Below are 27,951 nucleotides of genomic sequence, written 5' to 3' on the forward strand. Positions count from 1 at the left end.
GTTGACAACCTTGACAGATGAAATCTCCCTCTTGGGGGAGAGAATTTGAAGTCTAGAAGGTATCCCTGAGATATGATTTCTAACGCCCAGGGATCCTGGACATCTCTTGCCCAAGCCTGGGCGAAGAGAGAAAGTCTGCCCCCCACTAGATCCGTTCCCGGATCGGGGGCCCTCGATTCATGCTGTCTTAGGGGCAGCAGCAGGTTTCCTGGCCTGCTTGCCCTTGTTCCAGGACTGGTTAGGTCTCCAGCCTTGTCTGTAGCGAGCAACAGCTCCTTCCTGTTTTGGTGCAGAGGAAGTTGATGCTGCTCCTGCTTTGAAATTACGAAAGGAACGAAAATTAGACTGTCTAGCCTTAGGTTTGGCTCTGTCTTGAGGCAGGGCATGGCCTTTACCTCCTGTAATGTCAGCGATAATTTCTTTCAACCCGGGCCTGAATAAGGTCTGCCCTTTGAAAGGTATATTAAGCAATTTAGATTTAGAAGTAACGTCAGCTGACCAGGATTTTAGCCACAGTGCTCTGCGTGCCTGAATGGCGAATCCGGAATTCTTAGCCGTAAGTTTAGTTAAATGTACTACGGCATCTGAAATAAATGAGTTAGCTAACTTAAGGGCTTTAAGCTTGTATGTAATCTCATCTAATGGAGCTGATTCAAGTGTCTCTTCCAGAGACTCAAACCAAAATGCTGCTGCAGCCGTGACAGGCGCAATGCATGCAAGAGGTTGCAATATAAAACCTTGTTGAACAAACATTTTCTTAAGGTAACCCTCTAACTTTTTATCCATTGGATCTGAAAAGGCACAGCTATCCTCCACCGGGATAGTGGTACGCTTAGCTAAAGTAGAAACTGCTCCCTCCACCTTAGGGACCGTTTGCCATAAGTCCCGTGTGGTGGCGTCTATTGGAAACATCTTTCTAAATATCGGAGGGGGTGAGAACGGCACACCGGGTCTATCCCACTCCTTAGTAACAATTTCAGTAAGTCTCTTAGGTATAGGAAAAACGTCAGTACTCGCCGGTACCGCAAAATATTTATCCAACCTACACATTTTCTCTGGTATTGCAACTGTGTTACAATCATTCAGAGCCGCTAACACCTCCCCTAGCAATACACGGAGGTTTTCCAGCTTAAATTTAAAATTTGAAATATCTGAATCCAGTTTGTTTGGATCAGAACCGTCACCCGCAGAATGAAGCTCTCCGTCCTCATGTTCTGCAAATTGTGACGCAGTGTCTGACATGGCCCTAATATTATCAGCGCACTCTGTTCTCACCCCAGAGTGATCACGCTTACCTCTTAGTTCTGGTAATTTAGCCAAAACTTCAGTCATAACAGTAGCCATATCCTGTAATGTGATTTGTAATGGCCACCCAGATGTACTCGGCGCTACAATATCACGCACCTCCCGAGCGGGAGATGCAGGTACTGACACGTGAGGCGAGTTAGTTGGCATAACTCTCCCCTCGTTGTTTGGTGAAATATGTTCAATTTGTACAGATTGACTTTTATTTAAAGTAGCATCAATACAGTTAGTACATAAATTTCTATTGGGCTCCACTTTGGCTTTAGCACATATAGCACAGATATCTTCCTCTGAATCAGACATGTTTAACACACTAGCAAATAAACTAGCAACTTGGAAATACTTTTCAAGTAATTTACTATAATATGAAAACGTACTGTGCCTATAAGAAGCACAGAAAAAGTTATGACAGTTGAAAATTAATAAACTGAAAAGTTTTAGCATCAAATCTTTGTAAAAAACACAATTTTAGCAAAGGATTGCTCCCATTAGCAAAGGATAACTAACCCTGATAGCAGAAAAAAAAAAGAAAAAAGAAAAAATAAAAAAAATACAGAAATAAACTTTTTTTTTTTTTTTTTATCACAGTCAACTACAATCTCACAGCTCTGCTGTGAGTGATTACCTCCCTCAAAACAAGTTTTGAGACCCCTGAGTTCTGTAGAGATGAACCGGATCATGCAGGGAAGACAAACTTCTGACTGAATTTTTTGATGCGTAGCAAAAGCACCAAAAAAGGTCCCTCCCCCTCACACATAACAGTGAGAGAGATCAGTAAACTGTCATAAATTAAATAAAACGACTGCCAAGTGGAAAAAAATAGTGCCCAAAACATTTTTTCACCCAGTACCTCAGAAAATTAAACGATTTTACATGCCAGCAAAAAACGTTTAACATTAATAAATTGAGTGTTATTAAAAAGCCTGTTGCTAGTCCCTGCAAATTAGGCTAAAGTTTTATGCATACAGTATAATTCCAGTGAAGTGCCATTCCCCAGAATACTGAAGTGTAAAATATACATACATGACAGCCTGATACCAGTTGCTGCTACTGCATTTAAGGCTGAGTTTACATTATATCGGTATGGCAGAATTTTCTCATCAATTCCATTGTCAGAAAATAATAAGCTGCTACATACCTCTTTGCAGATTAATCTGCCCGCTGTCCCCTGATCTGAAGTTCACCTCTCCTCAGATGGCCGAGAAACAGCAATATGATCTTAACTACTCCGGCTAAAATCATAGAAAAACTCAGGTAGATTCTTCTTCAAATTCTACCAGAGAAGGAATAACACACTCCGGTGCTATTATAAAATAACAAACTTTTGATTGAAGGTATGAAACTAAGTATAATCACCACAGTCCTCTCACACATCCTATCTATTCGTTGGGTGCAAGAGAATGACTGGTAATGGCAGTTAGGGGAGGAGCTATATAGCAGCTCTGCTGGGTGAATCCTCTTGCACTTCCTGTTGGGGAGGAGTTAATATCCCATAAGTAATGGATGATCCGTGGACTGGATACACTTAACAAGAGAAATAATGATGTGCTTAAAGGGATATTCCAGCCAAAATTGGAATCCACATAGATGCATTTCAGTTTTGAATAGAATAATTTTTGTTATATACACATATTAGCAAAAATGCTTCTAATACAAGCTATAGCTGTTTCAAATGTGTATTTAAGTATGCACCGTGCACCAGCATTTTAAACACAGCACTTTCTCAGAGAGTCAAAGATACTTGTACCCTCTGGTAATGACTCAATTTGTTAATTGCTGACATAAAACAAACCCCACTGGTTCTCTGAACAACTGCAATATTTAAAATGCTGGTGCACTGAGAATCTACAGCCAAGCTTCACATGCAGAGAAAAATGTTAGCACAAAAATGGTTATAACTTTTACTAGTACATGTATATTGCAAATGTGTTTATATTCAAATATGTAATTAATCTATGTGCATTTAAATACTGTAATATACCTTTAGCATACAAATATAATTGTAACTAGCTGACAATACAGACTGCACATCACATATGCAACGGACCAAAGCTTCTGAAAGTTTCACATCATTTTAAAAACATCTAATACCAAACATGAGAAATGTGTAGTAATTATATTCCACTTGTATAACAACAACTCCACAGCCCTGCTCCACTGCTCTCCTGCTCCTTGATTTTATATACACTTTATAAAAGAGTTCATGTGTCAGTAAATGTTTTAATTACCCAAGTATATTATTAGTCTCTTGTACAGGTACAAAACCCTTTATACAAACTAAACTGGACAAGAAAATGTTTGGATTTTGGAATATTTGCATCTGTAAAATAGGACCAAGTGTGAACAATAATATCTTATGTCATTTATTTTGGAAATATTTACATGTCACGATAAAGCTTATAAATGTGACAAAGTGAAAGTCAATTTAGCGTTTTACTATTGAAACAAATAAAGGGGACTTACATTCATGAAGTATAAGATACTTCATGTAGAAAGCTCCTTTATTAATTTCAATCGATCGCCGTTAGCTGCTACAGCAGCCCACGGCAAAAACTTTTTTTTGCTAAGAGGTGATGTTTTCACCTCTTAGCCAATAGCGGTGCGGTAAATCTGGCTTGGCGCCTTTGGGAGCCGGATTTACCGCACGGCTATTGGCTAAGAGGTGAAAACGTCACCTCTTAGCAAAATATTTTTTTAGCCGTGGGCTGCTGTAGCAGCTAGGAATGGCGATCGATTGAAATTAATAAAGGAGCTTTCTACATGAAGTGTCTTATACTTCATGAACGCAAGTCCCCATTGTTTCAATAGTCAATCCTAGCGTTTATAAAACGCTAGGATTGACTTTCACTTTAAAGTCAGTTTTATATTTTTAATATTTTTGTATTCACAGTAACATCAGAAAGACAGTACAGTATTGTAATCAAAAAAGGTTATATATGTTGTTTTAAATAGATTATTTTGATTTACTGGTGTGGAAAAATAGTAATTTTTAATAAAACATATTTTTTTAAATGTATGAAAAAGTTTGGATTGGGAATAATTCTGGATTTTGGGGTTCAGGATTTGTACGTGTACTTTTTACTTGAGTCACAGAGGCATTTAATACTTACACCAAGTGCACATTTAAAACATTCTTTGTCAAATCTGTATACAGGTGAGAGGATTTCAAAGAATTTCAGGATACTTTCTTCCCTGTTAAGGTTGGCGAACTGGCGAAACGTCTGTTGAATAAGCTTTCTTAACGTTTTTGCCTAGATAACCAATAAAAATAAGCAACGTTAAACAATTAAGTCACGTACATTGTTCACAGTGAGACCAAAATAAATAAATAAATTAAATTACTATTAATGGGCAACTAGAATGAAAACAGCCACCTAAAATTAAAGGGACATAAGCCATTTTTTTCTTTCATGATTCAAATAGAATAGATCATGCAATTTGAAATAACTTTCAAATCCAATTACATTATCTAATTTGTTTAATTCTATTTGTATCCTTTGTTGAAAAGTATACCTAGGTAGGCTCAGAAGCTGCTGATTGGTGACTGCATATATATGCCTCTTGGCTTTTAGCTAACTCCCAGTAGTGCATTGCTGCTCCTTCAACAAAGGATAACAAGAGAATGAAGATAATTAGATAAGAGAAGAAACATAGAAAGTTGTTAAAATTGTATGATCTATCTGAATTATGAAAGAACATTTTTGGTTTTCACGTCCCTTTAACTTTATAATATGAAATAAACATCCTACTGTGTTTTCTGTGTATTTTCACATCTTTTATTACTTTTCACTGAAATAAGCCCCCTTTTTATACTAATCGGACATTTGCGCTCACATCCCTAGATGTACCCTCTTCTCTTTGCTATCAACATGATTGTATAGGCTACCTGCAACTCTAAGAGAAAGTGTATCACTTGCACCAATCCACAGGTCAGCTGACGTATCTATTGACCTGTGATCTCACAGGCTGTGTTCTGTCAGACTAACAAATTCATCAGACTAGCAAACGAAAGTCGCTAACGATAAAAAATCCATACTGCACATGCGCTGTTCTTCTCGTAGCATTCTAAATGCAACTACTTCAGAGCCCAGTAGAATAGTGAACGGCCACGCGCACTAGCAACATTTCTATTTGTAAATACAACTATTTGTAAATATAATAGTACACAAGCTGCTTGTTAACAGCTGTCAAATCGTACAATTGGCATTGTGCGGTACAGATTAGTACACACGCTGTGCTGCCTTGTTTTGTACCTAGATAAAAACTTTCTACCTTTTGTAGAAGTCTACGGTTTCTTGTCCCTCTTTGAACACAACTGTCTGGTCTCCACAAGCATTGGACATACATATCTTGAAATGTTACAGGGACAAGAAACCGTAGACTTCTACAAAAGGTAGAAAGTTTTTATCTAGTTACAAAACAAGTCAGGACAGAGTGTGTACTAATCTGTACAGCACAATGCCAACTGTACATGTGACAGCTGTTAACATGCAGTGTGTGTACTATTATATTTACAAATAGAAATGTTGCTAGTGTGCGCGGCCGTTCACTATTCTGATGGGCTGTGACGTAGTTGCATTTGAAATGCTACGAGAAGAGCAGCGCATGTGCGGTATCGATTTTTTTTATCAGAAAGCTGACCGAACATCACTTCCGTTTGCTAATCTGATGAATTAGCTAGTCTGACAGAACACCTGCCCTAATAAAGAGGTCTGAGATATTTACTTTTCATTTATACCTGTCTCTAATTGGTCTCAGCAGATGAGATCAGATAAGAACAGGGTTTTAACCTAGGATACTTTCATTACAACAGCGCCCATTATTTTATAGAAGCAGGTATTGGCTTTCAGCTGTTTTCAGTACCAGATTTATTAGTGTACAACTGCAACACACCAATATCTGTGCAGTTCTAGATATCTCTGTGTTTCACTTTTACACTAATAAATCTGGTGCCAAAAAGAGAAGTAGTCTACTTCTTCTCTATCTTGTAAATGTTAGAGAGCTCTATCTTACCCTATGAATGATCATTTTTTACAATTTAGGGCAAGATTACAAGTTGAGCGACAAATATTACTTCTGTGAAATCAATATTTGCACTCAACTGTGCGCTGGTATTACAAGTGAGGTGCAATGCCAACGCAACCCCGCATTTGCATTGCACAGACGCATTGCGCTAACGAGAGCGTGCTTCCATAGGCTCCAGTGGGAGCCTCGTTCTCAAGCCATCAGCATGAGCTTGCAGTAGTAATAACCAGCAACTTGTAATGTCTTGTTATTTATCGCATGCCCGTAAATTGGCGAATTTGCCAGTTTATGTGCGTGCAATAAATTAGTGCTCCACTTGTAATCTAGCCCTTAATTTTTCTTATCTTAAATTGAAATGCCCCACAATATAACACCATCTTAACACAGAACACTATACCTAAGTTTTAGAAGGTTCTACGTATAACACTGCATGTGAAAACACAAGAGCTGGACAAAATGCTCAAGGGATGTATTTACATAAAAAAATACCTTCACAGAATCCAGTAAAGTCTTCGGAAAAAATCTTTTCAACCCAACATCTTTCCTGCAGAGAAACAGATTTGTTAGACTCCTTTATGAGTAAGTTCCACTGAAACACAATGAAATATGAACATCTACTATGAACAAGGAGTTTTCTTTGTGTAATTATTATTATTATTTTTTGTCATAATAATAAAATAAAAAAAAAATAATTTATGCTTACCTGATAAATTACTTTCTCCAACGGTGTGTCCGGTCCACGGCGTCATCCTTACTTGTGGGATATTCTCTTCCCCAACAGGAAATGGCAAAGAGTCCCAGCAAAGCTGGCCATATAGTCCCTCCTAGGCTCCGCCCACCCCAGTCATTCGACCGACGGACAGGAGGAAATATATATAGGAGAAACCATATGGTACCGTGGTGACTGTAGTTAGAGAAAATAATTCATCAGACCTGATTAAAAAACCAGGGCGGGCCGTGGACCGGACACACCGTTGGAGAAAGTAATTTATCAGGTAAGCATAAATTCTGTTTTCTCCAACATTGGTGTGTCCAGTCCACGGCGTCATCCTTACTTGTGGGAACCAATACCAAAGCTTTAGGACACGGATGAAGGGAGGGAGCAAATCAGGTCACCTAAATGGAAGGCACCACGGCTTGCAAAACCTTTCTCCCAAAAATAGCCTCCGAAGAAGCAAAAGTATCAAATTTGTAAAATTTGGCAAAAGTGTGCAGTGAAGACCAAGTCGCTGCCTTACATATCTGGTCAACAGAAGCCTCATTCTTGAAGGCCCATGTGGAAGCCACAGCCCTAGTGGAGTGAGCTGTGATTCTTTCAGGAGGCTGCCGTCCGGCAGTCTCATAAGCCAATCAGATGATGCTTTTAAAAGCATGCCAAAAGGAAAGAGAGGTAGAAGTCGCTTTTTGACCTCTCCTTTTACCAGAATAGACAACAAACAAAGAAGATGTTTGTCTGAAATCTCTTGTAGCCTCTAAATAGAATTTTAGAGCACGGACTACGTCCAAATTGTGTAACAAACGTTCCTTCTTTGAAACTGGATTCGGACATAAAGAAGGTACAACTATCTCCTGGTTAATATTCTTGTTAGAAACAACCTTCGGAAGAAAACCAGGCTTAGTACGCAAAACCACCTTATCTGCATGGAACACCAGATAGGGCGGAGAACACTGCAGAGCAGATAACTCTGAAACTCTTCTAGCAGAAGAAATAGCAACCAAAAACAAAACTTTCCAAGATAGTAACTTAATATCTATGGAATGTAAAGGCTCAAACGGAACCCCTTGAAGAACTGAAAGAACTAGATTTAGACTCCAGGGGGGAGTCAAAGGTCTGTAAACAGGCTTGATCCTAACCAGAGCCTGAACAAATGCTTGAACATCTGGCACAGCTGCCAGTCTTTTGTGTAGTAAGACGGATAAAGCAGAGATCTGTCCCTTTAGAGAACTTGCAGATAATCCTTTCTCCAAACCTTCTTGTAGAAAGGAGAGAATCTTAGGAATTTTTATCTTATCCCATGGGAATCCTTTGGATTCACACCAACAGATATATTTTTTCCATATTTTATGGTAAATCTTTCTAGTTACCGGTTTTCTGGCCTGAACCAGAGTATCTATCACAGAATCTGAAAACCCACGCTTCGATAGAATCAAGCGTTCAATCTCCAAGCCGTCAGCTGGAGGGAGACCAGATTTGGATGTTCGAATGGACCCTGAACAAGAAGGTCCTGTCTCAAAGGTAGCTTCCATGGTGGAGCCGATGACATATTCACCAGGTCTGCATACCAAGTCCTGCGTGGCCACGCAGGAGCTATCAAGATCACCGAGGCCCTCTCCTGATTGATCCTGGCTACCAGCCTGGGAATGAGAGGAAACGGTGGAAATACATAAGCTAGGTTGAAGGTCCAAGGTGCTACTAGTGCATCTACTAGAGTCGCCTTGGGATCCCTGGATCTGGACCCGTAGCAAGGAACCTTGAAGTTCTGACGAGACGCCATCAGATCCATGTCTGGAATGCCCCATAATTGAGTTATTTGGGCAAAGATCTCCGGATGGAGTTCCCACTCCCCCGGATGGAATGTCTGACGACTCAGAAAATCCGCCTCCCAGTTTTCCACACCTGGGATGTGGATCGCAGACAGGTGGCAGGAGTGATCCTCCGCCCATTGAATTATCTTGGTCACTTCTTTCATCGCCAGGGAACTCCTTGTTCCCCCCTGATGATTGATATACGCAACGGTCGTCATGTTGTCTGATTGGAACCTTATGAATCTGGCCTTTGCTAGTTGAGGCCAAGCCCTGAGAGCACTGAATATCGCTCTGAGTTCCAGAATGTTTATCGGGAGAAGAGACTCTTCCCGAGACCATAGACCCTGAGCTTTTAGGGATTCCCAGACCGCGCCCCAGCCCACTAGACTGGCGTCGGTCGTGACAATGACCCACTCTGGTCTGCGGAAGCTCATTCCCTGGGACAGATGGTCCAGGGTCAGCCACCAACGGAGTGAATCTCTGGTCTTCTGATCTACTTGAATCATTGGAGACAAGTCTGTATAGTCCCCATTCCACTGTTTGAGCATGCACAGTTGTAATGGTCTTAGATGAATTTGTGCAAAAGGAACTATGTCCATTGTTGCAACCATCAACCCTACTACTTCCATGCACTGCGCTATGGAAGGACGAGGAACAGAATGAAGCACTTGACAAGAGCTTAGAAGTTTTGATTTTCTGACCTCTGTCAGAAAAATCCTCATTTCTAAGGAATCTATTATTGTTCCCAAGAAGGGAACTCTTGTCGACTGAGACAGAGAACTTTTTTCTATGTTCACCTTCCATCCGTGTGATCTGAGAAAGGCTAGAACTATGTCTGTATGAGCCTTTGCTTTTGACAGGGACGACGCTTGTATTAGAATGTCGTCCAAGTAAGGTACTACTGCAATGCCCCTCGGTCTTAGAACCGCTAGAAGGGACCCTAGCACCTTTGTGAAAATCCTTGGAGCAGTGGCTAACCCGAATGGGAGGGCCACAAACTAGTAATGCTTGTCCAGAAAAGCGAACCTTAGGAACTGATGATGTTCTTTGTGGATAGGAATATGTAGGTACGCATCCTTTAGATCCACGGTAGTCATAAATTGACTTTCCTGGATAGTGGGTAGAATCGTTCGAATGGTTTCCATCTTCAACGATGGTACCCTGAGAAATTTGTTTAGGATCTTCAAATCCAAAATTGGTCTGAAAGTTCCCTCTTTTTTGGGAACTACGAAGAGATTGGAATAAAATCCCATTCCTTGTTCTTTTATTGGAACTGGGTGTATCACTCCCATCTTTAACAGGTCTTCTACACAAAGTAAGAATGCCTGTCTCTTTATTTGGTTTGAGGATAAGTGAGACATGTGGAACCTTCCCCTTGGGGGTAGTTCCTTGAATTCCAGGAGATAACCCTGAGAAACTATTTCTAGCGCCCAGGGATCCTGAACATCTCTTGTCCAAGCCTGAGCAAAGAGAGAGAGTCTGCCCCCCACTAGATCCGGTCCCGGATCGGGGGCTACTCCTTCATGCTGTTTTGTTAGCAGCGGCAGGCTTCTTGGCCTGCTTACCCTTGTTCCAGCCTTGCATCGGTTTCCAGGCTGGTTTGGGTTGTGAGGCATTACCCTCTTGCTTAGAGGATGCAGAATTAGAGGCCGGTCCGTTCCTGAAATTGCGAAAGGGACGAAAATTAGACTTATTTTTAGCCTTGAAAGACCTATCTTGTGGAAGGGTGTGGCCCTTTCCCCCAGTGATGTCTGAAATAATCTCTTTCAATTCTGGTCCAAATAGAGTTTTACCTTTGAAAGGGATGTTAAGCAATTTTGTCTTGGATGACACATCCGCTGACCAAGACTTTAGCCAAAGCCCTCTGCGCGCCACGATAGCAAACCCTGAATTGTTCGCCGCTAATCTAGCTAATTGCAAAGCAGCATCTAAAATAAAAGAGTTAGCCAATTTAAGTGCGTGAACTCTGTCCATAACCTCCTCATATGGAGTCTCTCTACTGAGCGACTTTTCTAGTTCCTCGAACCAGAACCACGCTGCTGTAGTGACAGGAACAATGCACGAAATTGGTTGTAGAAGGTAACCTTGCTGTACAAAAAACATAATTTATGTAAGAACTTACCTGATAAATTCATTTCTTTCATATTAGCAAGAGTCCATGAGCTAGTGACGTATGGGATATACATTCCTACCAGGAGGGGCAAAGTTTCCCAAACCTCAAAATGCCTATAAATACACCCCTCACCACACCCACAATTCAGTTTAACGAATAGCCAAGAAGTGGGGTGATAAAAAAGTGCGAAAGCATATAAAATAAGGAATTGGAATAATTGTGCTTTATACAAAATCATAACCACCACAAAAAAAGGGCGGGCCTCATGGACTCTTGCTAATAAGAAAGAAATGAATTTATCAGGTAAGTTCTTACATAAATTATGTTTTCTTTCATGTAATTAGCAAGAGTCCATGAGCTAGTGACGTATGGGATAATGATTACCCAAGATGTGGATCTTTCCACACAAGAGTCACTAGAGAGGGAGGGATAAAATAAAGACAGCCAATTCCTGCTGAAAATAATCCACACCCAAAATAAAGTTTAACGAAAAACATAAGCAGAAGATTCAAACTGAAACCGCTGCCTGAAGTACTTTTCTACCAAAAACTGCTTCAGAAGAAGAAAATACATCAAAATGGTAGAATTTAGTAAAAGTATGCAAAGAGGACCAAGTTGCTGCTTTGCAAATCTGATCAACCGAAGCTTCATTCCTAAACGCCCAGGAAGTAGAAACTGACCTAGTAGAATGAGCTGTAATTCTCTGAGGCGGAGTTTTACCTGACTCAACATAGGCAAGATGAATTAAAGATTTCAACCAAGATGCCAAAGAAATGGCAGAAGCTTTCTGGCCTTTTCTAGAACCAGAAAAGATAACAAATAGACTAGAAGTCTTTCGGAAAGATTTAGTAGCTTCAACATAATATTTCAAAGCTCTAACAACATCCAAAGAATGCAACGATTTCTCCTTAGAATTCTTAGGATTAGGACATAATGAAGGAACCACAATTTCTCTACTAATGTTGTTGGAATTCACAACTTTAGGTAAAAATTCAAAAGAAGTTCGCAACACCGCCTTATCCTGATGAAAAATCAGAAAAGGAGACTCACAAGAAAGAGCAGATAATTCAGAAACTCTTCTGGCAGAAGAGATGGCCAAAAGGAACAAAACTTTCCAAGAAAGTAATTTAATGTCCAATGAATGCATAGGTTCAAACGGAGGAGCTTGAAGAGCCCCCAGAACCAAATTCAAACTCCAAGGAGGAGAAATTGACTTAATGACAGGTTTTATATGAACCAAAGCTTGTACAAAACAATGAATATCAGGAAGAATAGCAATCTTTCTGTGAAAAAGAACAGAAAGAGCAGAGATTTGTCCTTTCAAGGAACTTGCGGACAAACCTTTATCTAAACCATCCTGAAGAAACTGTAAAATTCTCGGAATTCTAAAAGAATGCCAAGAAAAATGATGAGAAATACACCAAGAAATATAAGTCTTCCAGACCCTATAATATATCTCTCTAGATACAGATTTACGAGCCTGTAACATAGTATTAATCACAGAGTCAGAGAAACCTCTTTGACGAAGAATCAAGCGTTCAATCTCCATACCTTTAAATTTAAGGATTTCAGATCCTGATGGAAAAAAGGACCTTGTGACAGAAGGTCTGGTCTTAACGGAAGAGTCCACGGTTGGCAAGAGGCCATCCGGACAAGATCCGCATACCAAAACCTGTGAGGCCATGCCGGAGCTACCAGCAGAACAAACGAGCATTCCTTCAGAATCTTGGAGATTACTCTTGGAAGAAGAACTAGAGGCGGAAAGATATAGGCAGGATGATACTTCCAAGGAAGTGATAATGCATCCACTGCCTCCGCCTGAGGATCCCGGGATCTGGACAGATACCTGGGAAGTTTCTTGTTTAGATGGGACGCCATCAAATCTATTTCTGGAAGTTCCCACATTTGAACAATCTCAAGAAATACCTCTGGGTGAAGAGACCATTCGCCCGGATGCAACGTTTGGCGACTGAGATAATCCGCTTCCCAATTGTCTACACCTGGGATATGAACCGCAGAGATTAGACAGGAGCTGGATTCCGCCCAAACCAAAATTCGAGATACTTCTTTCATAGCCAGAGGACTGTGAGTTCCTCCTTGATGATTGATGTATGCCACAGTTGTGACATTGTCTGTCTGAAAACAAATGAACGTTTCTCTCTTCAGAAGAGGCCAAAACTGAAGAGCTCTGAAAATTGCACGGAGTTCCAAAATATTGATTGGTAATCTCACCTCCTGAGATTCCCAAACTCCTTGTACCGTCAGAGATCCCCACACAGCTCCCCAACCTGTGAGACTTGCATCTGTTGAAATTACAGTCCAGGTCGGAAGCACAAAAGAAGCCCCCTGAATTAAACGATGGTGATCTGTCCACCACGTTAGAGAGTGTCGAACAATCGGTTTTAAAGATATTAATTGAGATATCTTTGTGTAATCCTTGCACCATTGATTCAGCATACAAAGCTGAAGAGGTCGCATGTGAAAACGAGCAAAGGGGATCGCGTCCGATGCAGCAGTCATAAGACCTAGAATTTCCATGCATAAGGCTACCGAAGGGAATGATTGTGACTGAAGGTTTCGACAAGCTGCAATCAGTTTTAGACGTCTCTTGTCTGTTAAAGACAGAGTCATGGACACTGAATCTATCTGGAAACCCAGAAAGGTTACCCTTGTCTGAGGAATCAATGAACTTTTTGGAAAATTGATCCTCCAACCATGATCTTGAAGAAACAACACAAGTCGATTCGTATGAAATTCTGCTAAATGTAAAGACTGAGCAAGTACCAAGATATCGTCCAAATAAGGAAATACCACAATACCCTGTTCTCTGATTACAGACAGAAGGGCACCGAGAACCTTTGTAAAAATTCTTGGAGCTGTAGCTAGGCCAAACGGCAGAGCCACAAACTGGTAATGCTTGTCCAGAAAAGAGAATCTCAGGAACCGATAATGATCTGGATGAATCGGAATATGCAGATATGCATCCTGTAAATCTATTGTGGACATATAATTCCCTTGCTGAACAAAAGGCAAGATAGTCCTTACAGTTACCATCTTGAACGTTGGTATCCTTACATAACGATTCAATATTTTTAGATCCAGAACTGGTCTGAAGGAATTCTCCTTCTTTGGTACAATGAAGAGATTTGAATAAAACCCCATCCCCTGTTCCTGAACTGGAACTGGCATAATTACTCCAGTCAACTCTAGATCTGAAACACAATTCAGAAATGCTTGAGCTTTTACTGGATTTACTGGGACACGGGAAAGAAAAAATCTCTTTGCAGGAGGTTTCATCTTGAAACCAATTCTGTACCCTTCTGAAACAATGTTCTGAATCCAAAGATTGTGAACATAATTGATCCAAATTTCTTTGAAAAAACGTAACCTGCCCCCTACCAGCTGAGCTGGAATGAGGGCCGCACCTTCATGTGGACTTAGAAGCAGGCTTTGCCTTTCTGGCTGGCTTGGATTTATTCCAGATTGGAGATGGTTTCCAAACTGAAACTGCACCTGAGGATGAAGGATCAGACTTTTGTTCTTTGTTGAAACGAAAGGAACGAAAACGATTATTAGCCCTGTTTTTACCCTTAGATTTTTTATCCTGTGGTAAAAAAGTTCCTTTCCCACCAGTAACAGTTGAAATAATAGAATCCAACTGAGAACCAAATAATTTGTTACCCTGGAAAGAAATGGAAAGTAGAGTTGATTTAGAAGCCATATCAGCATTCCAAGTCTTAAGCCATAAAGCTCTTCTAGCTAAAATAGCTAGAGACATAAACCTGACATCAACTCTGATAATATCAAAGATGGCATCACAGATAAAATTATTAGCATGCTGAAGAAGAATAATAATATCATGAGAATCATGATGTGTTACTTGTTGCGCTAAAGTTTCCAACCAAAAAGTTGAAGCTGCAGCAACATCAGCCAAAGATATAGCAGGTCTAAGAAGATTACCTGAACACGGATAAGCTTTTCTTAGAAAGGATTCAATTTTCCTATCTAAAGGATCCTTAAACGAAGTACCATCTGACGTAGGAATAGTAGTACGTTTAGCAAGGGTAGAAATAGCCCCATCAACTTTAGGGATTTTGTCCCAAAATTCTAATCTGTCAGACGGCACAGGATATAATTGCTTAAAACGTTTAGAAGGAGTAAATGAATTACCCAATTTATCCCATTCTTTGGAAATTACTGCAGAAATAGCATTAGGAACAGGAAAAACTTCTGGAATAACCACAGGAGATTTAAATACCTTATCCAAACGTTTAGAATTAGTATCAAGAGGACCAGAATCCTCTATTTCTAAAGCAATTAGAACTTCTTTAAGTAAAGAACGAATAAATTCCATTTTAAATAAATATGAAGATTTATCAGCATCAACCTCTGAGACAGAATCCTCTGAACCAGAAGAGTCATCAGAATCAGAATGATGATGTTCATTTAAAAATTCATCTGTAGGGAGAGAAGTTTTAAAAGATTTTTTACGTTTACTAGAAGGAGAAATAACAGACATAGCCTTCTTTATGGATTCAGAAACAAAATCTCTTATGTTATCAGGAACATTCTGCACCTTAGATGTTGAAGGAACTGCAACAGGCAATGGTACTTTACTAAAGGAAATATTATCTGCATTAACAAGTTTGTCATGACAATCAATACAAACAACAGCTGGAGAAATAGCTACCAAAAGTTTACAGCAGATACACTTAGCTTTGGTAGATCCAGCACTAGACAGCGATTTTCCTGTAGTATCTTCTGACTCAGATGCAACGTGAGACATCTTGCAATATGTAAGAGAAAAAACAACATATAAAGCAAAATTGATCAAATTCCTTAAATGACAGTTTCAGGAATGGGAAAAAATGCCAAAGAACAAGCTTCTAGCAACCAGAAGCAATGAAAAATGAGACTTAAATAATGTGGAGACAAAAGCGACGCCCATATTTTTTGGCGCCAAATAAGACGCCCACATTATTTGGCGCCTAAATGCTTTTGGCGCCAAAAATGACGCCACATCCGGAACGCCGACATTTTTGGCGCAAAATAACGTCAAAAAATGACGCAACTTCCGGTGACACGTATGACGCCGGAAACGGAAAAGAATTTTTGCGCCAAAAAAGTCCGTGCCAAGAATGACGCAATAAAATGAAGCATTTTCAGCCCCCGCGAGCCTAACAGCCCACAGGGAAAAAGAGTCAAATTTTTTGAAGGTAAGAAAAAATGATTAAATCAAATGCATTATCCCAAATATGAAACTGACTGTCTGAAAAATAAGGAAAGTTGAACATTCTGAGTCAAGGCAAATAAATGTTTGAATACATATATTTAGAACTTTATAAACAAAGTGCCCAACCATAGCTTAGAGTGTCACAGAAAAACAGAATTTATGTTTACCTGATAAATTACTTTCTCCAACGGTGTGTCAGGTCCACGGCGTCATCCTTACTTGTGGGATATTCTCTTCCCCAACAGGAAATGGCAAAGAGCCCAGCAAAGCTGGTCACATGATCCCTCCTAGGCTCCGCCTTCTTCAGTCATTCGACCGACGTAAAGGAGGAATATTTGCATAGGAGAAATCATATGATACCGTGGTGACTGTAGTTAAAGAAAATAAATCTTCAGACCTGATTAAAAAACCAGGGCGGGCCGTGGACCGGACACACCGTTGGAGAAAGTAATTTATCAGGTAAACATAAATTCTGTTTTCTCCAACATAGGTGTGTCCGGTCCACGGCGTCATCCTTACTTGTGGGAACCAATACCAAAGCTTTAGGACACGGATGATGGGAGGGAGCAAATCAGGTCACCTAGATGGAAGGCACCACGGTTTGCAAAACCTTTCTCCCAAAAATAGCCTCAGAAGAAGCAAAAGTATCAAATTTGTAAAATTTGGTAAAAGTGTGCAGTGAAGACCAAGTCGCTGCCTTACATATCTGATCAACAGAAGCCTCGTTCTTAAAGGCCCATGTGGAAGCCACGGCCCTAGTGGAATGAGCTGTGATACTTTCAGGAGGCTGCCGTCCGGCAGTCTCATAAGCCAATCTGATGATGCTTTTAAGCCAAAAAGATAGAGAGGTAGAAGTTGCTTTTTGACCTCTCCTTTTACCAGAATAAACAACAAACAAGGAAGATGTTTGTCTGAAATCCTTTGTAGCATCTAAATAGAATTTTAGAGCACGGACAACGTCCAAATTGTGTAACAAACGTTCCTTCTATGAAACTGGATTCGGACACAAAGAAGGTACAACTATCTCCTGGTTAATATTTTTGTTGGAAACAACCTTCGGAAGAAAACCAGGCTCAGTACGTAAAAACCACCTTATCTGCATGGACCAGATAGGGCGGAGAACACTGCAGAGCAGATAACTCAGAAACTCTTCTAGCAGAAGAAATTGCAACCTAAAACAAAACTTTCCAAGATAATAACTTAATATCTATGGAATGTAAGGGTTCAAACGGAACCCCTTGAAGAACTGAAAGAACTAGATTAAGACTCCAGGGAAGAGTCAAAGGTCTGTAAACAGGCTTGATTCTAACCAGAGCCTGAACAAACGCTTAAACGTCTGGCACAGCTGCCAGCCTTTTGTGAAGTAAAACAGATAAAGCAGAGATCTGTCCCTTCAGAGAACTCGCAGAAAATCCTTTCTCCAAACCTTCTTGTAGAAAGGAAAGAATCTTAGGAATTTTTATCTTGTTCCATGGGAATCCTTTAGATTCACACCAACAGATATATTTTTTCCATATATTATGGTAAATTTTTCTAGTTACAGGCTTTCTAGCCTGAATAAGAGTATCTACTACAGAATCTGAAAACCCACGCTTTGATAAAATCAAGCGTTCAAACTCCAAGCAGTCAGTTGGAGGAAAACCAGATTCGGATGTTCAAATGGACCCTGAATAAGAAGGTCCTGTCTCAAAGGTAGCTTCCATGGTGGAGCCGATGACACATTCACCAGGTCTGCATACCAAGTCCTGCGTGGCCACACAGGAACTATCAAGGTCACCGAAGCCCTCTCCAGATTGATCCTGGCTACCAGCCTGGGAATGAGAGGAAACGGTGGGAATACATAAGCTAGGTTGAAGATCCAAGGTGCTACTATTGTATCCAATAGAGTCGCCTTGGGATCCCTGGATTTGGACCCGTAACAAGGGACCATGAAGTTCTGACGAGAGGCCATCAGAACCAAGTCTGGAATGCCCCATAATTGAGTTATTTGGGCAAAGATTTCCAGATGGAGTTCCCACTCCCCCGGATGCTCCTCCATCGCCAGGGAACTCCTTGTTACCCCCTGATGGTTGATATATGTAACAGTCGTCATGATGACTGATTGAAACCTTATGAATTTGGCCTTTGCTAGTCTAGGCCAAGCCTTGAGAGCATTGAATATCGCTCTCAGTTCCATTATGTTTATCGGGAGAAGAGAGTCTTCCCGAAACCATAGACCCTGAGTTTTCAGGGGTTCCCAGACCGCGCCCCAGCCCACCAGACTGGCGTCGGTCGTGACAATGACCTATTCTGGTCTGCGGAAGCTCATTCCCTGTGACAGGTTGTCCAGGGTCAGCCACCAACGGAGTGAATCTCTGGTTATTTGATCTACTTGTATCGTCGGAGACAAGACTGTATAATCCCCATTCCACTGTCTGAGCATGCCCAGGTGCAATGGTCTTAGATGAATTCGTGCAAAAGGAACTATGTCCATTGCCGCAACCATCAACCCTATTACTTCCATGGACTGCGCTATGGAAGGAATAAGAACAGAATGAAGTAACTGACAAGAGCTTAGAAGTTTTGATTTTCTGGCCTCTGTCAGAAAAACCTTCATTTCTAAGGAAACTATTATTGTTCCCAAGAAGGGAACTCTTGTTGACGGGGACAGAGAACTTTTTTCTATGTTCACTTTCCACCTGTGAGATCTGAGAAAGGCTAGGACAATGTCCGTATGAGCCCTTGCTTTTGACAGAGACGACACCTGAATCAGGATGTCGTCCAAGTAAGGTACGACTGCAATGCCCCTTGGTCTTAGCACCGCTAGAAGGGACCCTAGTACCCTTGTGAAAATCCTTGGAGCAGTGGCTAATCCGAATGGAAGTGCCACAGGTAATGCTTGTCCAGAAAGGCGAACCTTAGGAACCGAAAATGTTCCTTGTGGATAGGAATACGTAGGTACGCATCCTTTAAGTCCACCGTGGTCATGAATTGACCTTCCTGGATGGTAGAAAGGATCGTTCGAATGGTTTCCATTTTGAATGATGAAACCCTTAGAAACTTGTTTAGAATCTTGAGATCTAAAATAGGTCTGAATGTTCCCTCTTATTTGGGAATTATGAACAGGTTGGAGTAAAAACCCATCCCTTGTTCTCCTAATGGAACAGGATGAATCACTCCCATTCTTAACAGGTCTTCTACACAGTGTAAGAATGCCTGTTCGAAGATAATTGAGACCCGTGGAACCTTCCCCTTGGGAGTAGTTCCCTGAATTCCAGGAGATAACCTTGAGAAACTATTTCTAGCGCCCAAGGATCCTGAACATCTCTTGCCCCAACCTGAGCAAAGAGAGAAAGTCTGCCCCCCACCAGATCCTTCCCAGATCGGGGGCCAACACTTCATGCTGTTTTGGTAGCAGTGGCAGGTGACTTGGCCTGCTTACCCTTGTTCCAGCCTTGCATCGGCCTCCAGGCTGGCTTGGTTTGAGAAGTATTACCCTCTTGCTTAGAGGGTGTAGAATTTGAGGCTGGTCCGTTTCTGCGAAAGGGACGAAAATTTGGCTTATTTTTAGCCTTAAAAGACCTATCCTGTGGGAGGGCGTGGCCCTTTCCCCCAGTGATGTCTGAAATAATCTCTTTCAAGTCAGGGCCAAACAGTGTTTTACCCTTGAAAGGGATGTTAAGCAAAAGCGCTCTGCGCGCCACGATAGCAAACCCTGAATTATTCGCCGCTAATCTAGCTAATTGCAAAGCGGCATCTAAAATAAAAAAGAGTTAGCCAATTTAAGAGCTTGAACTCTGTCCAAAACCTTCTCGTACGAAGATTCTTTATTAAGCGACTTTTCTAGTTCTTCGAACCAGAAACACGCAGCTGTAGTGACAGGAACAATGCATGAAATTGGTTGTAGAAGGTAACCTTGCTGAACAAACATCTTTTTAAGCAAACCCTCTAACCTTTAATCCATAGGATCTTGAAAGCACAACTATCTTCTATAGGAATAGAAGTGCGTTTGTTTAGAGTAGAAACCGCCCCCTCGACCTTGGGGACTGTATGCTATAAGTCCTTTCTGGGGTCGACTATAGGAAACTAATTTCTTAAATATAGGGGGAGGACAAAGGGTATGCCGGGCCTTTCCCACTCCTTATTTACTATGTCCGCCACCCGCTTGGGTATAGGAAAAACATCGGGGGGCACCGGAACCTCTAGGAACTTGTCCATCTTACCTAATTTCTCTGGAATGACCAAATTGTCACAATCATCCAGAGTAGATAATACCTCCTTAAGTAGTGCGTGGAGATGTTGAAATTTAAATTTAAAAGTTACAATATCAGGTTCTGCTTGTTGAGAAATTTTCCCTGAATCTGAAATTTCTCCCTCAGACAAAACCTCCCTCCTGGCCCCTTCAGATAGGTGTGAGGGTATGTCAGAAAAGATATCATCAGCGTCCTCTTGCTCCTCAGTGTTTAAAACAGAGCAATCACGCTTTCTCTGATAAGTAGGCATTTTGGAAAAAAATGCATGCAATAGAATTATCCATTACAGCCATTAATTGTTGTATGGTAATAAGTATCGGCGCACTAGATGTACTAGGGGCCTCTTGTGTGGGCAAAACTGGTGTAGACACAGAAGGGGATGATGCAGTACCATGCTTACTCCCCTCATTAGAGGAATCATCTTGGGCAATATCATATCTATGGCATTATTATCCCTACTTTGTTTGGACATTATGACACAAATATATCACATATATTTAAAAGGGGGGTACATTGGCTTTCATACATATAGAACATCGTTATCTGATGGTTCAGACATGTTAAACAGGCTTAAACTTGTTAACAAAGCACAAAAAACGTTTTACAATAAAACCGTTACTGTCCCTTTAAATTTTAAACTGAACACACTTTATTACTGAATATGTGAAAAAGTATGAAGGAATTGTTCAAATTTCACCAAAATTTCACCACAGTAACTTAAAGCCTTAAAAGTATTGCACACCAAATTTGAAAGCTTTAACCCTTAAAATAACGGAACCGGAGCCGTTTTTACATTTAACCCCTATACAGTCCCAGGTATCTGCTTTGCTGAGACCCAACCAAGCCCAGAGGGGAATACGATACCAAATGATGCCTTCTATAAGCTTTTTCAGTGGTTCTTAGCTCCTCACACATGCATCTGCATGCCATGCTTTCCAAAAACAACTGCGCATTAGAGGCGCGAAAATGAGGCTCTGTCTATGACTAGAAAAGGCCCCCAGTGAAAAAGGTGTCCAATACAGTGCCTGCCGTTTTTATTAAAACAATCCCCAAGATTTAACAACTATTAAAAGTAATAATCTGCCAAATATACTTAGTAAAGTAATCGTTTTAGCCCAGAAAAATGTCTACCAGTTTTTTAAGCCCTAATGAAGCCCTTTATTCTTTTACTTAAACAAAGAAAATGGCTTACCGGTTCCCATAGGGAAAATGACAGCTTCCAGCATTACCGAGTCTTGTTAGAAATGTGTCATACCTCAAGCAGCAAAAGTCTGCTCACTGTTTCCCCCAACTGAAGTTAATTCCTCTCAACAGTCCTGTGTGGAAACAGCCATCGATTTTAGTAACGGTTGCTAAAATCATTTTCCTCTTACAAACAGAAATCTTCATCTCTTTCCTGTTTCAGAGTAAATAGTACATACCAGCACTATTTTAAAATAACAAACTCTTGATTGAAGAATAAAAACTACATTTAAACACCAAAAAACTCTAAGCCATCTCCGTGGAGATGTTGCCTGTACAACGGCAAAGAGAATGACTGGGGAAGGCGGAGCCTAGGAGGGATCATGTGACCAGCTTTGCTGGGCTCTTTGCCATTTCCTGTTGGGGAAGAGAATATCCCACAAGTAAGGATGACGCCGTGGACCGGACACACCTATGTTGGAGAAATAAGATTTACTTACCCCAGGACACTCATCTACATGTTTGTAGAAAGCCAAACCAGTACTGAAACGAGAATCAGCAGAGGTAATGGTATATATAAGAGTATATCGTCGATCTGAAATGGGAGGTAAGAGATGAATCTCTACGACCGATAACAGAGAACCTATGAAATAGACCCCGTAGAAGGAGATCACTGCATTCAAATAGGCAATACTCTCCTCACATCCCTCTGACATTCACTGCACGCTGAGAGGAAAACCGGGCTCCAACTTGCTGCGGAGCGCATATCAACGTAGAATCTAGCACAAACTTACTTCACCACCTCCATCGGAGGCAAAGTTTGTAAAACTGAATTGTGGGTGTGGTGAGGGGTGTATTTATAGGCATTTTGAGGTTTGGGAAACTTTGCCCCTCCTGGTAGGAATGTATATCCCATACGTCACTAGCTCATGGACTCTTGCTAATTACATGAAAGAAATCTTTTTAAGCAAACCTTCCAATTTTTTATCCATAGGATCTTTGAAAGCACAACTATCTTCGATAGGAATAGTAGTGCGTTTGTTTAGAGTAGAAACTGCCCCCTCGACCTTAGGGACTGTCTGCCATAAGTCCTTTCTGGGGTCGACCATAGGAAATAATTTCTTAAATATAGGGGGGGGAACAAAAGGTATGCCGGGCTTTTCCCACTCCTTATTTACTATGTCCGCCACCCGCTTGGGTATAGGAAAAGCGTCGGGGTGCACCGGAACCTCTAGGAACTTGTCCATCTTGCATAATTTCTCTGGAATGACCAAGTTGTCACAATCATCCAGAGTAGATAACACCTCCTTAAGCAGTGCGCGGAGATGTTCTAATTTAAATTTAAATGTCACAACTTCAGGTTCAGCTTGTTGAGAAATCTTTCCTGAATCTGAGATTTCTCCATCTGACAAAACCTCCCTCATGGCCCCTTCAGATTGGTGTGAGGGTATGACAGAACAATTATCATCAGCGCCCTCCTGCTCTTCAGTGTTTAAAACAGAGCAATCGCGCTTTCTCTGATAAGTAGGCATTTTGGATAAAATATTTGCTATGGAGTTATCCATTACAGCCGTTAATTGTTGCATGGTAATAAGCATTGGCGCACTAGATGTACTAGGGGCCTCCTGCATGGGCAAAACTGGTGTAGACACAGTAGGAGATGATGTAGTATCATGTTTACTCCCCTCATCTGAGGAATTATCTTGGGCAATTTCATTATCTGTGGCAGTACTGTCCTTACTTTGTTTGGACGCTATGGCACAATTATCACATAAATTTAAATGGGGAGACACATTGGCTTTCATACATATAGAACATAGCTTATCTGAAGGTACAGACATGTTAAACCGGCTTAAACTCGTCAACAAAGCACAAAAAAAACGTTTTAAAACAAAACCGTTACTGTCTCTTTAAATTTTAAACAGAAAACACTTTATTACTGAATATGTGAAAAAGTATGAAGGAATTGTTCAAAAATTACCAAAATTTCACCACAGTGTCTTAAAGCATTAATAGTATTGCACACCAAATTTCAGAGCTTTAACCCTTAAAATAACGGAACCGGAGCCGTTTATAAATTTAACCCCTATACAGTCCCAGCTATAGTCTTTGCTGAGACCCAACCAAGCCCAGAGGGGAATACGATACCAATTGACGCCTTCTAGAAGCTTTTCCAGCAATTTTTAGATCCTCACACATGCATCTGCATGCCCTGCTCTCAAAAAACAACTGCGCAGTAATGGCGCGAAAATGAGGCTCAGTCCATAACTAGGAAGGCCCCCTGACTGGAAAAGGTGTCTAACACAGTGCCTGCCGTTTGATAAACGTTCCCAAAGTTTATAAATGCAAATTGTCAGCATAAATATGAATAAAATGCCCAAATAAAGCAATCGATTTAGCCCATAAGAATGTCTACCAGTTTTTTAGCCCATAATAAGCCCTTTATTCTGTTTGTTTGACTAAGAAAATGGCTTACCGGTCCCCATGAGGGGAAATGACAGCCTTCCAGCATTACATGGTCTTGTTAGAAATATGGCTAGTCATAACTTAAGCAGAAAAGTCTGCTAACTGTTTCCCCCAACTGAAGTTACTTCATCTCAACAGTCCTATGTGGAAACAGCAATCGATTTTAGTTACTGTCTGCTAAAATCATCTTCCTCTCACAAACAGAAATCTTCATCCTTTTCTGTTTCAGAGTAAATAGTACATACCAGCACTATTTTAAAATAACAAACACTTGATAGAAGAATAAAAACTACATTTAAACACCAAAAAACTCTTAACCATCTCCGTGGAGATGTTGCCTGTGCAACGGCAAAGAGAATGACTGGGGTGGGCGGAGCCTAGGAGGGACTATATGGCCAGCTTTGCTGGGACTCTCTGCCATTTCCTGTTGGGGAAGAGAATATCCCACAAGTAAGGATGACGCCGTGGACCGGACACACCAATGTTGGAGAAACATGCGTTTTTTTAGGTTTTCTCCTCCCAATAAAGTGTGACAATCTTTATTTTGTTAAAGCTTATAGGCCTAAGGGGTTAACATTTTCCAGTAAATACAAAATAAAGGAATTACTCAAGACCATATACTCCATTCAAAAGACTGAAATACTGTATTAATGAATTTGAAAAATAATCTAATGTGATAAGAGAAATAACCCTCATATACAATGTCTTAAACTGGAAACATGAATTGCTCATACACAGAAGTAAAACAGGACAAATAAATCTTAGATAACGGGTCCCTGAATTTTCAATACAAGTTAAAGGAAAAGGAGTGTTCCATTCTAAACACTGTAAATCAATTAGCTGATTAAATAGAAACAGAGGTATCCATGAATTTCTAAAAATTAAAAAACATACAGGGTGTATAAAACAGTAAATGCAATGTGGATTGCTTGTGCACAGAAGTAAGACGACGAAGAAATATAATTTTTAGGTTAGTTCTGTTTTCCCTCCCACTACATCATGTGACATCCCTAAACCAATCGCAAAATGCGTATATGTATATCCTGTGAATTTTGCACTTGCCCAGTAGGGTCTGGGACCTCAGAAAGATTTTGCACGTTTGGGATTATAGAAGTGAATTGTAAAGTTTAAAACTGTGTGCTCTATCTGAACCATGTAAGTTTAATTTTGACCTGACTGTCCCTTTAACTTAAAAATAAAATGACAATAGAACCCATTGCCATTTCAAACTTCAAATTAATAAGCAGTGTAATGAAAAGGTCTAAAGAATTTGAAAACCATTTAAAAAAACTGCTGCATCTACTGTATGTTGAACAAGTGCTTGGTTATAACTCATTAGTAAAGTTAAACTTTTGGGATATTTGGAATTTAGAACATTTGTATTTTTTTCTGTAAAATGCGAAAGCTTGAAGAGGGGATGAGATAAAGTGTAAACAGCAGTACATTATGTCATTTAGACAATAGGCAACCTAAAGGTAGATTGTTTTAAATAAATATCGATAATTATTATTTGCATTTAGGAACACAAAAACCAAACCAAGGATGTAGGCAAAAAAAGAGTGTGACTTACTGGTAGGAAAAACGGTAATATTTCTGATAATTGTCATTAATTTTTTACACACACACACATATATATATATATATATATATATATATATATATATTTTATTTTTTTCTACTTCGTTAAAGATTTTTATTTGTAAATTTGCCAGCTTGTTACATATTTCATTAAAGGGACAGTCAACACTAAAAACATAAATTATGCTTACCTGATAATTTTCTTCAGACGGAAAGAGTCCACAGCTGCATTCATTACTTTTGGGAATTCAGAGCCTGGCCACCAGGAGGAGGCAAAGACACTCCAGCCAAAAACTTAAATACCTCTCCCACTTCCCCCATCCCCCAGTCATTCTGCGGAGGAACAAGGAACAGTAGAAGAAGCATAGGGTGAAAAGGTGCAAGAAGAACAAAAATAACCAACGCCCCCCAGAAAAATTACAGTCGGGGAGCTGTGGACTCTTTCCGTCTGAAGAAAAGAAAATGATCAGGTAAGCATAATTTATCTTTTTCTGCATAAACGGAAAAAGTCCACAGCTGCATTCATTTCTTTTTGGGAAAACAATACCCAAGCTGTAGAGGACACTGAATGCTAAAATGGGAGGGTACAAAAGGTGGCCCATTCTGAGGGCACCAGGCCTAAAACCCCAACTCCAGAAACCCCAGCTGCGCCCGAAGCCGAGAATTTTTTTTTTGAAAAAGGAAAAGGCCCAAGGCCACAGATCCACAGATAGACCATAAACCTTGCTAGAGACCAGAGGAACTAGACTCGACTGAGCCAACAGCCTCCAAGAGACACAGTCTACCAGCAGTCGATCTCCAACAACAAACCCCTTAATAAAGAAAGGGATTAAACAGCCGTAGTCATCGAAAAAGGAGAAAAGACACGGAGAAGACATCTATGAAGGATTCTAGAGAACCCTAAATAGGGCACAAACAAAACAAAAAAATAGGACCCAAACGAGCCCCAAAGAACGCCGGGCGAAAAAAAACCCGGGTGCCAAGCCAACCGAGACCCAACCGGTCTGGTAGAACAAGGGAGGTAACGCCCAAGCCTAGTTTGCTTAAAATCCACAGGATCAAGACCCAGAGATTGAAAAAGGGAAGAGAATCTTCCCCCAAACAAAGTGCATCCACACCCCAAAAGGTAAATGAAGACGAGAACCCAAGAAACCGTAAAAGACAGCTCTGAATATTTAAATATTAAAGAGAAAACCATAAACCTTGTGCAGCAACTCAGATAGAGAAAGCCCTGATGGCAACACCTGAAGAGTCAGAACACTGCACGCTGCTGTCATCTGAAGATGAATCTAAAAATTTAAATATATGCAAGCAAGTGGAGGCAGTTCATATCCTAACCTACAACTTGTTAGGCATCCAGCTAACCAGCGGACGCCGCCAGTCCTTGCCACAAAATCCTAAACGTGGAAAGGAAGCAGAGCCCCCCAAGGATGGCTCATCAACCTCGACAATGAAATTTGCAGAGCAACAGATCTCAGATCCTGCTCCAAACACCGGACCAGCCCAAGCAACAGTTATGTCTGATAGACAGGGGAAAAAAAAACTACCCCACCCCAAGCCCCCCAGGGAATGGAAGAATGGGGGAAATTATCCACCCCAACAGAGCTTGAGTGCCAACCCATTCGCTCCTTCAAACAAAAGGCACTTCCAAAAAGAACCCCCTAGGATTTGGTACAGAGAAATACACAAGAGATCCTAAGAAGATCTGGCAAAACTCTCCTTGACAGTCACTACACGGAGAGTCTACTTTCCAACAACTGGTCGAACAAGCCATAGAGCAGCAGACTGCTGCCTTTTCAAAATAAAAAGCACTTGCTCCAAAAACAAGTGCTTTAACAAGAGCTTTGAGCAAGGCCTGAACACACGACCCTCAGGAGTATGAAACTGCCAAGCTAACTAAAGCGTTAACGGGGATGAGGCAGGAATGAAACCTAGTCTCTCAAATCCCAGGCAGGAGGAATATCCACTATGCCACAGGCAGTGGAACGCAACCAGGGCCCGCTCCTCCTGCACACAAGGCAGGACCACAATCCTCCTTCAGCAGGAGGGTCTCCTCTCTTTGGAGGTAATCTACCCCACCCCCCAAGGGGAGGACACAGATAAGAAACGGCACCCATGCCCACAAGGACATGAGAGACCATAGGCTAATCAGTCGAGACCGAATGAAGAATCATCCAGATCACCACTGTTGTATACAACAGAGAAAAACTCCCCGTAAAAGGGAGCACACTCCATTCTAAGGACAATCAGCCCCCATTGAAAATTGGGTCGCCCTGAACCAGTCCACAGGA

General features: G+C 40.8%; 1 protein-coding gene across 9 annotated transcripts in view; it reads right to left on the bottom strand.

Annotated features, from left to right (window-relative positions):
• Positions 1-27,951, bottom strand: part of PTK2 (protein tyrosine kinase 2) — a 773,150-nt gene that overhangs the window by 258,383 nt on the left and 486,816 nt on the right. For all 9 annotated transcript variants that reach the window (XM_053715391.1, XM_053715387.1, XM_053715388.1 and 6 more), the window contains 2 exons: positions 6,820-6,874; positions 4,416-4,556 (listed from right to left, as the gene is read on the bottom strand). In XM_053715391.1, the coding sequence (XP_053571366.1) occupies positions 4,416-4,556; positions 6,820-6,874 (196 nt within the window). The remainder of the gene's footprint in view (positions 1-4,415; positions 4,557-6,819; positions 6,875-27,951) is intronic.

Source organism: Bombina bombina, chromosome 5 (assembly GCF_027579735.1).
Source record: "Bombina bombina isolate aBomBom1 chromosome 5, aBomBom1.pri, whole genome shotgun sequence".
NCBI lineage: Eukaryota > Metazoa > Chordata > Amphibia > Anura > Bombinatoridae > Bombina > Bombina bombina.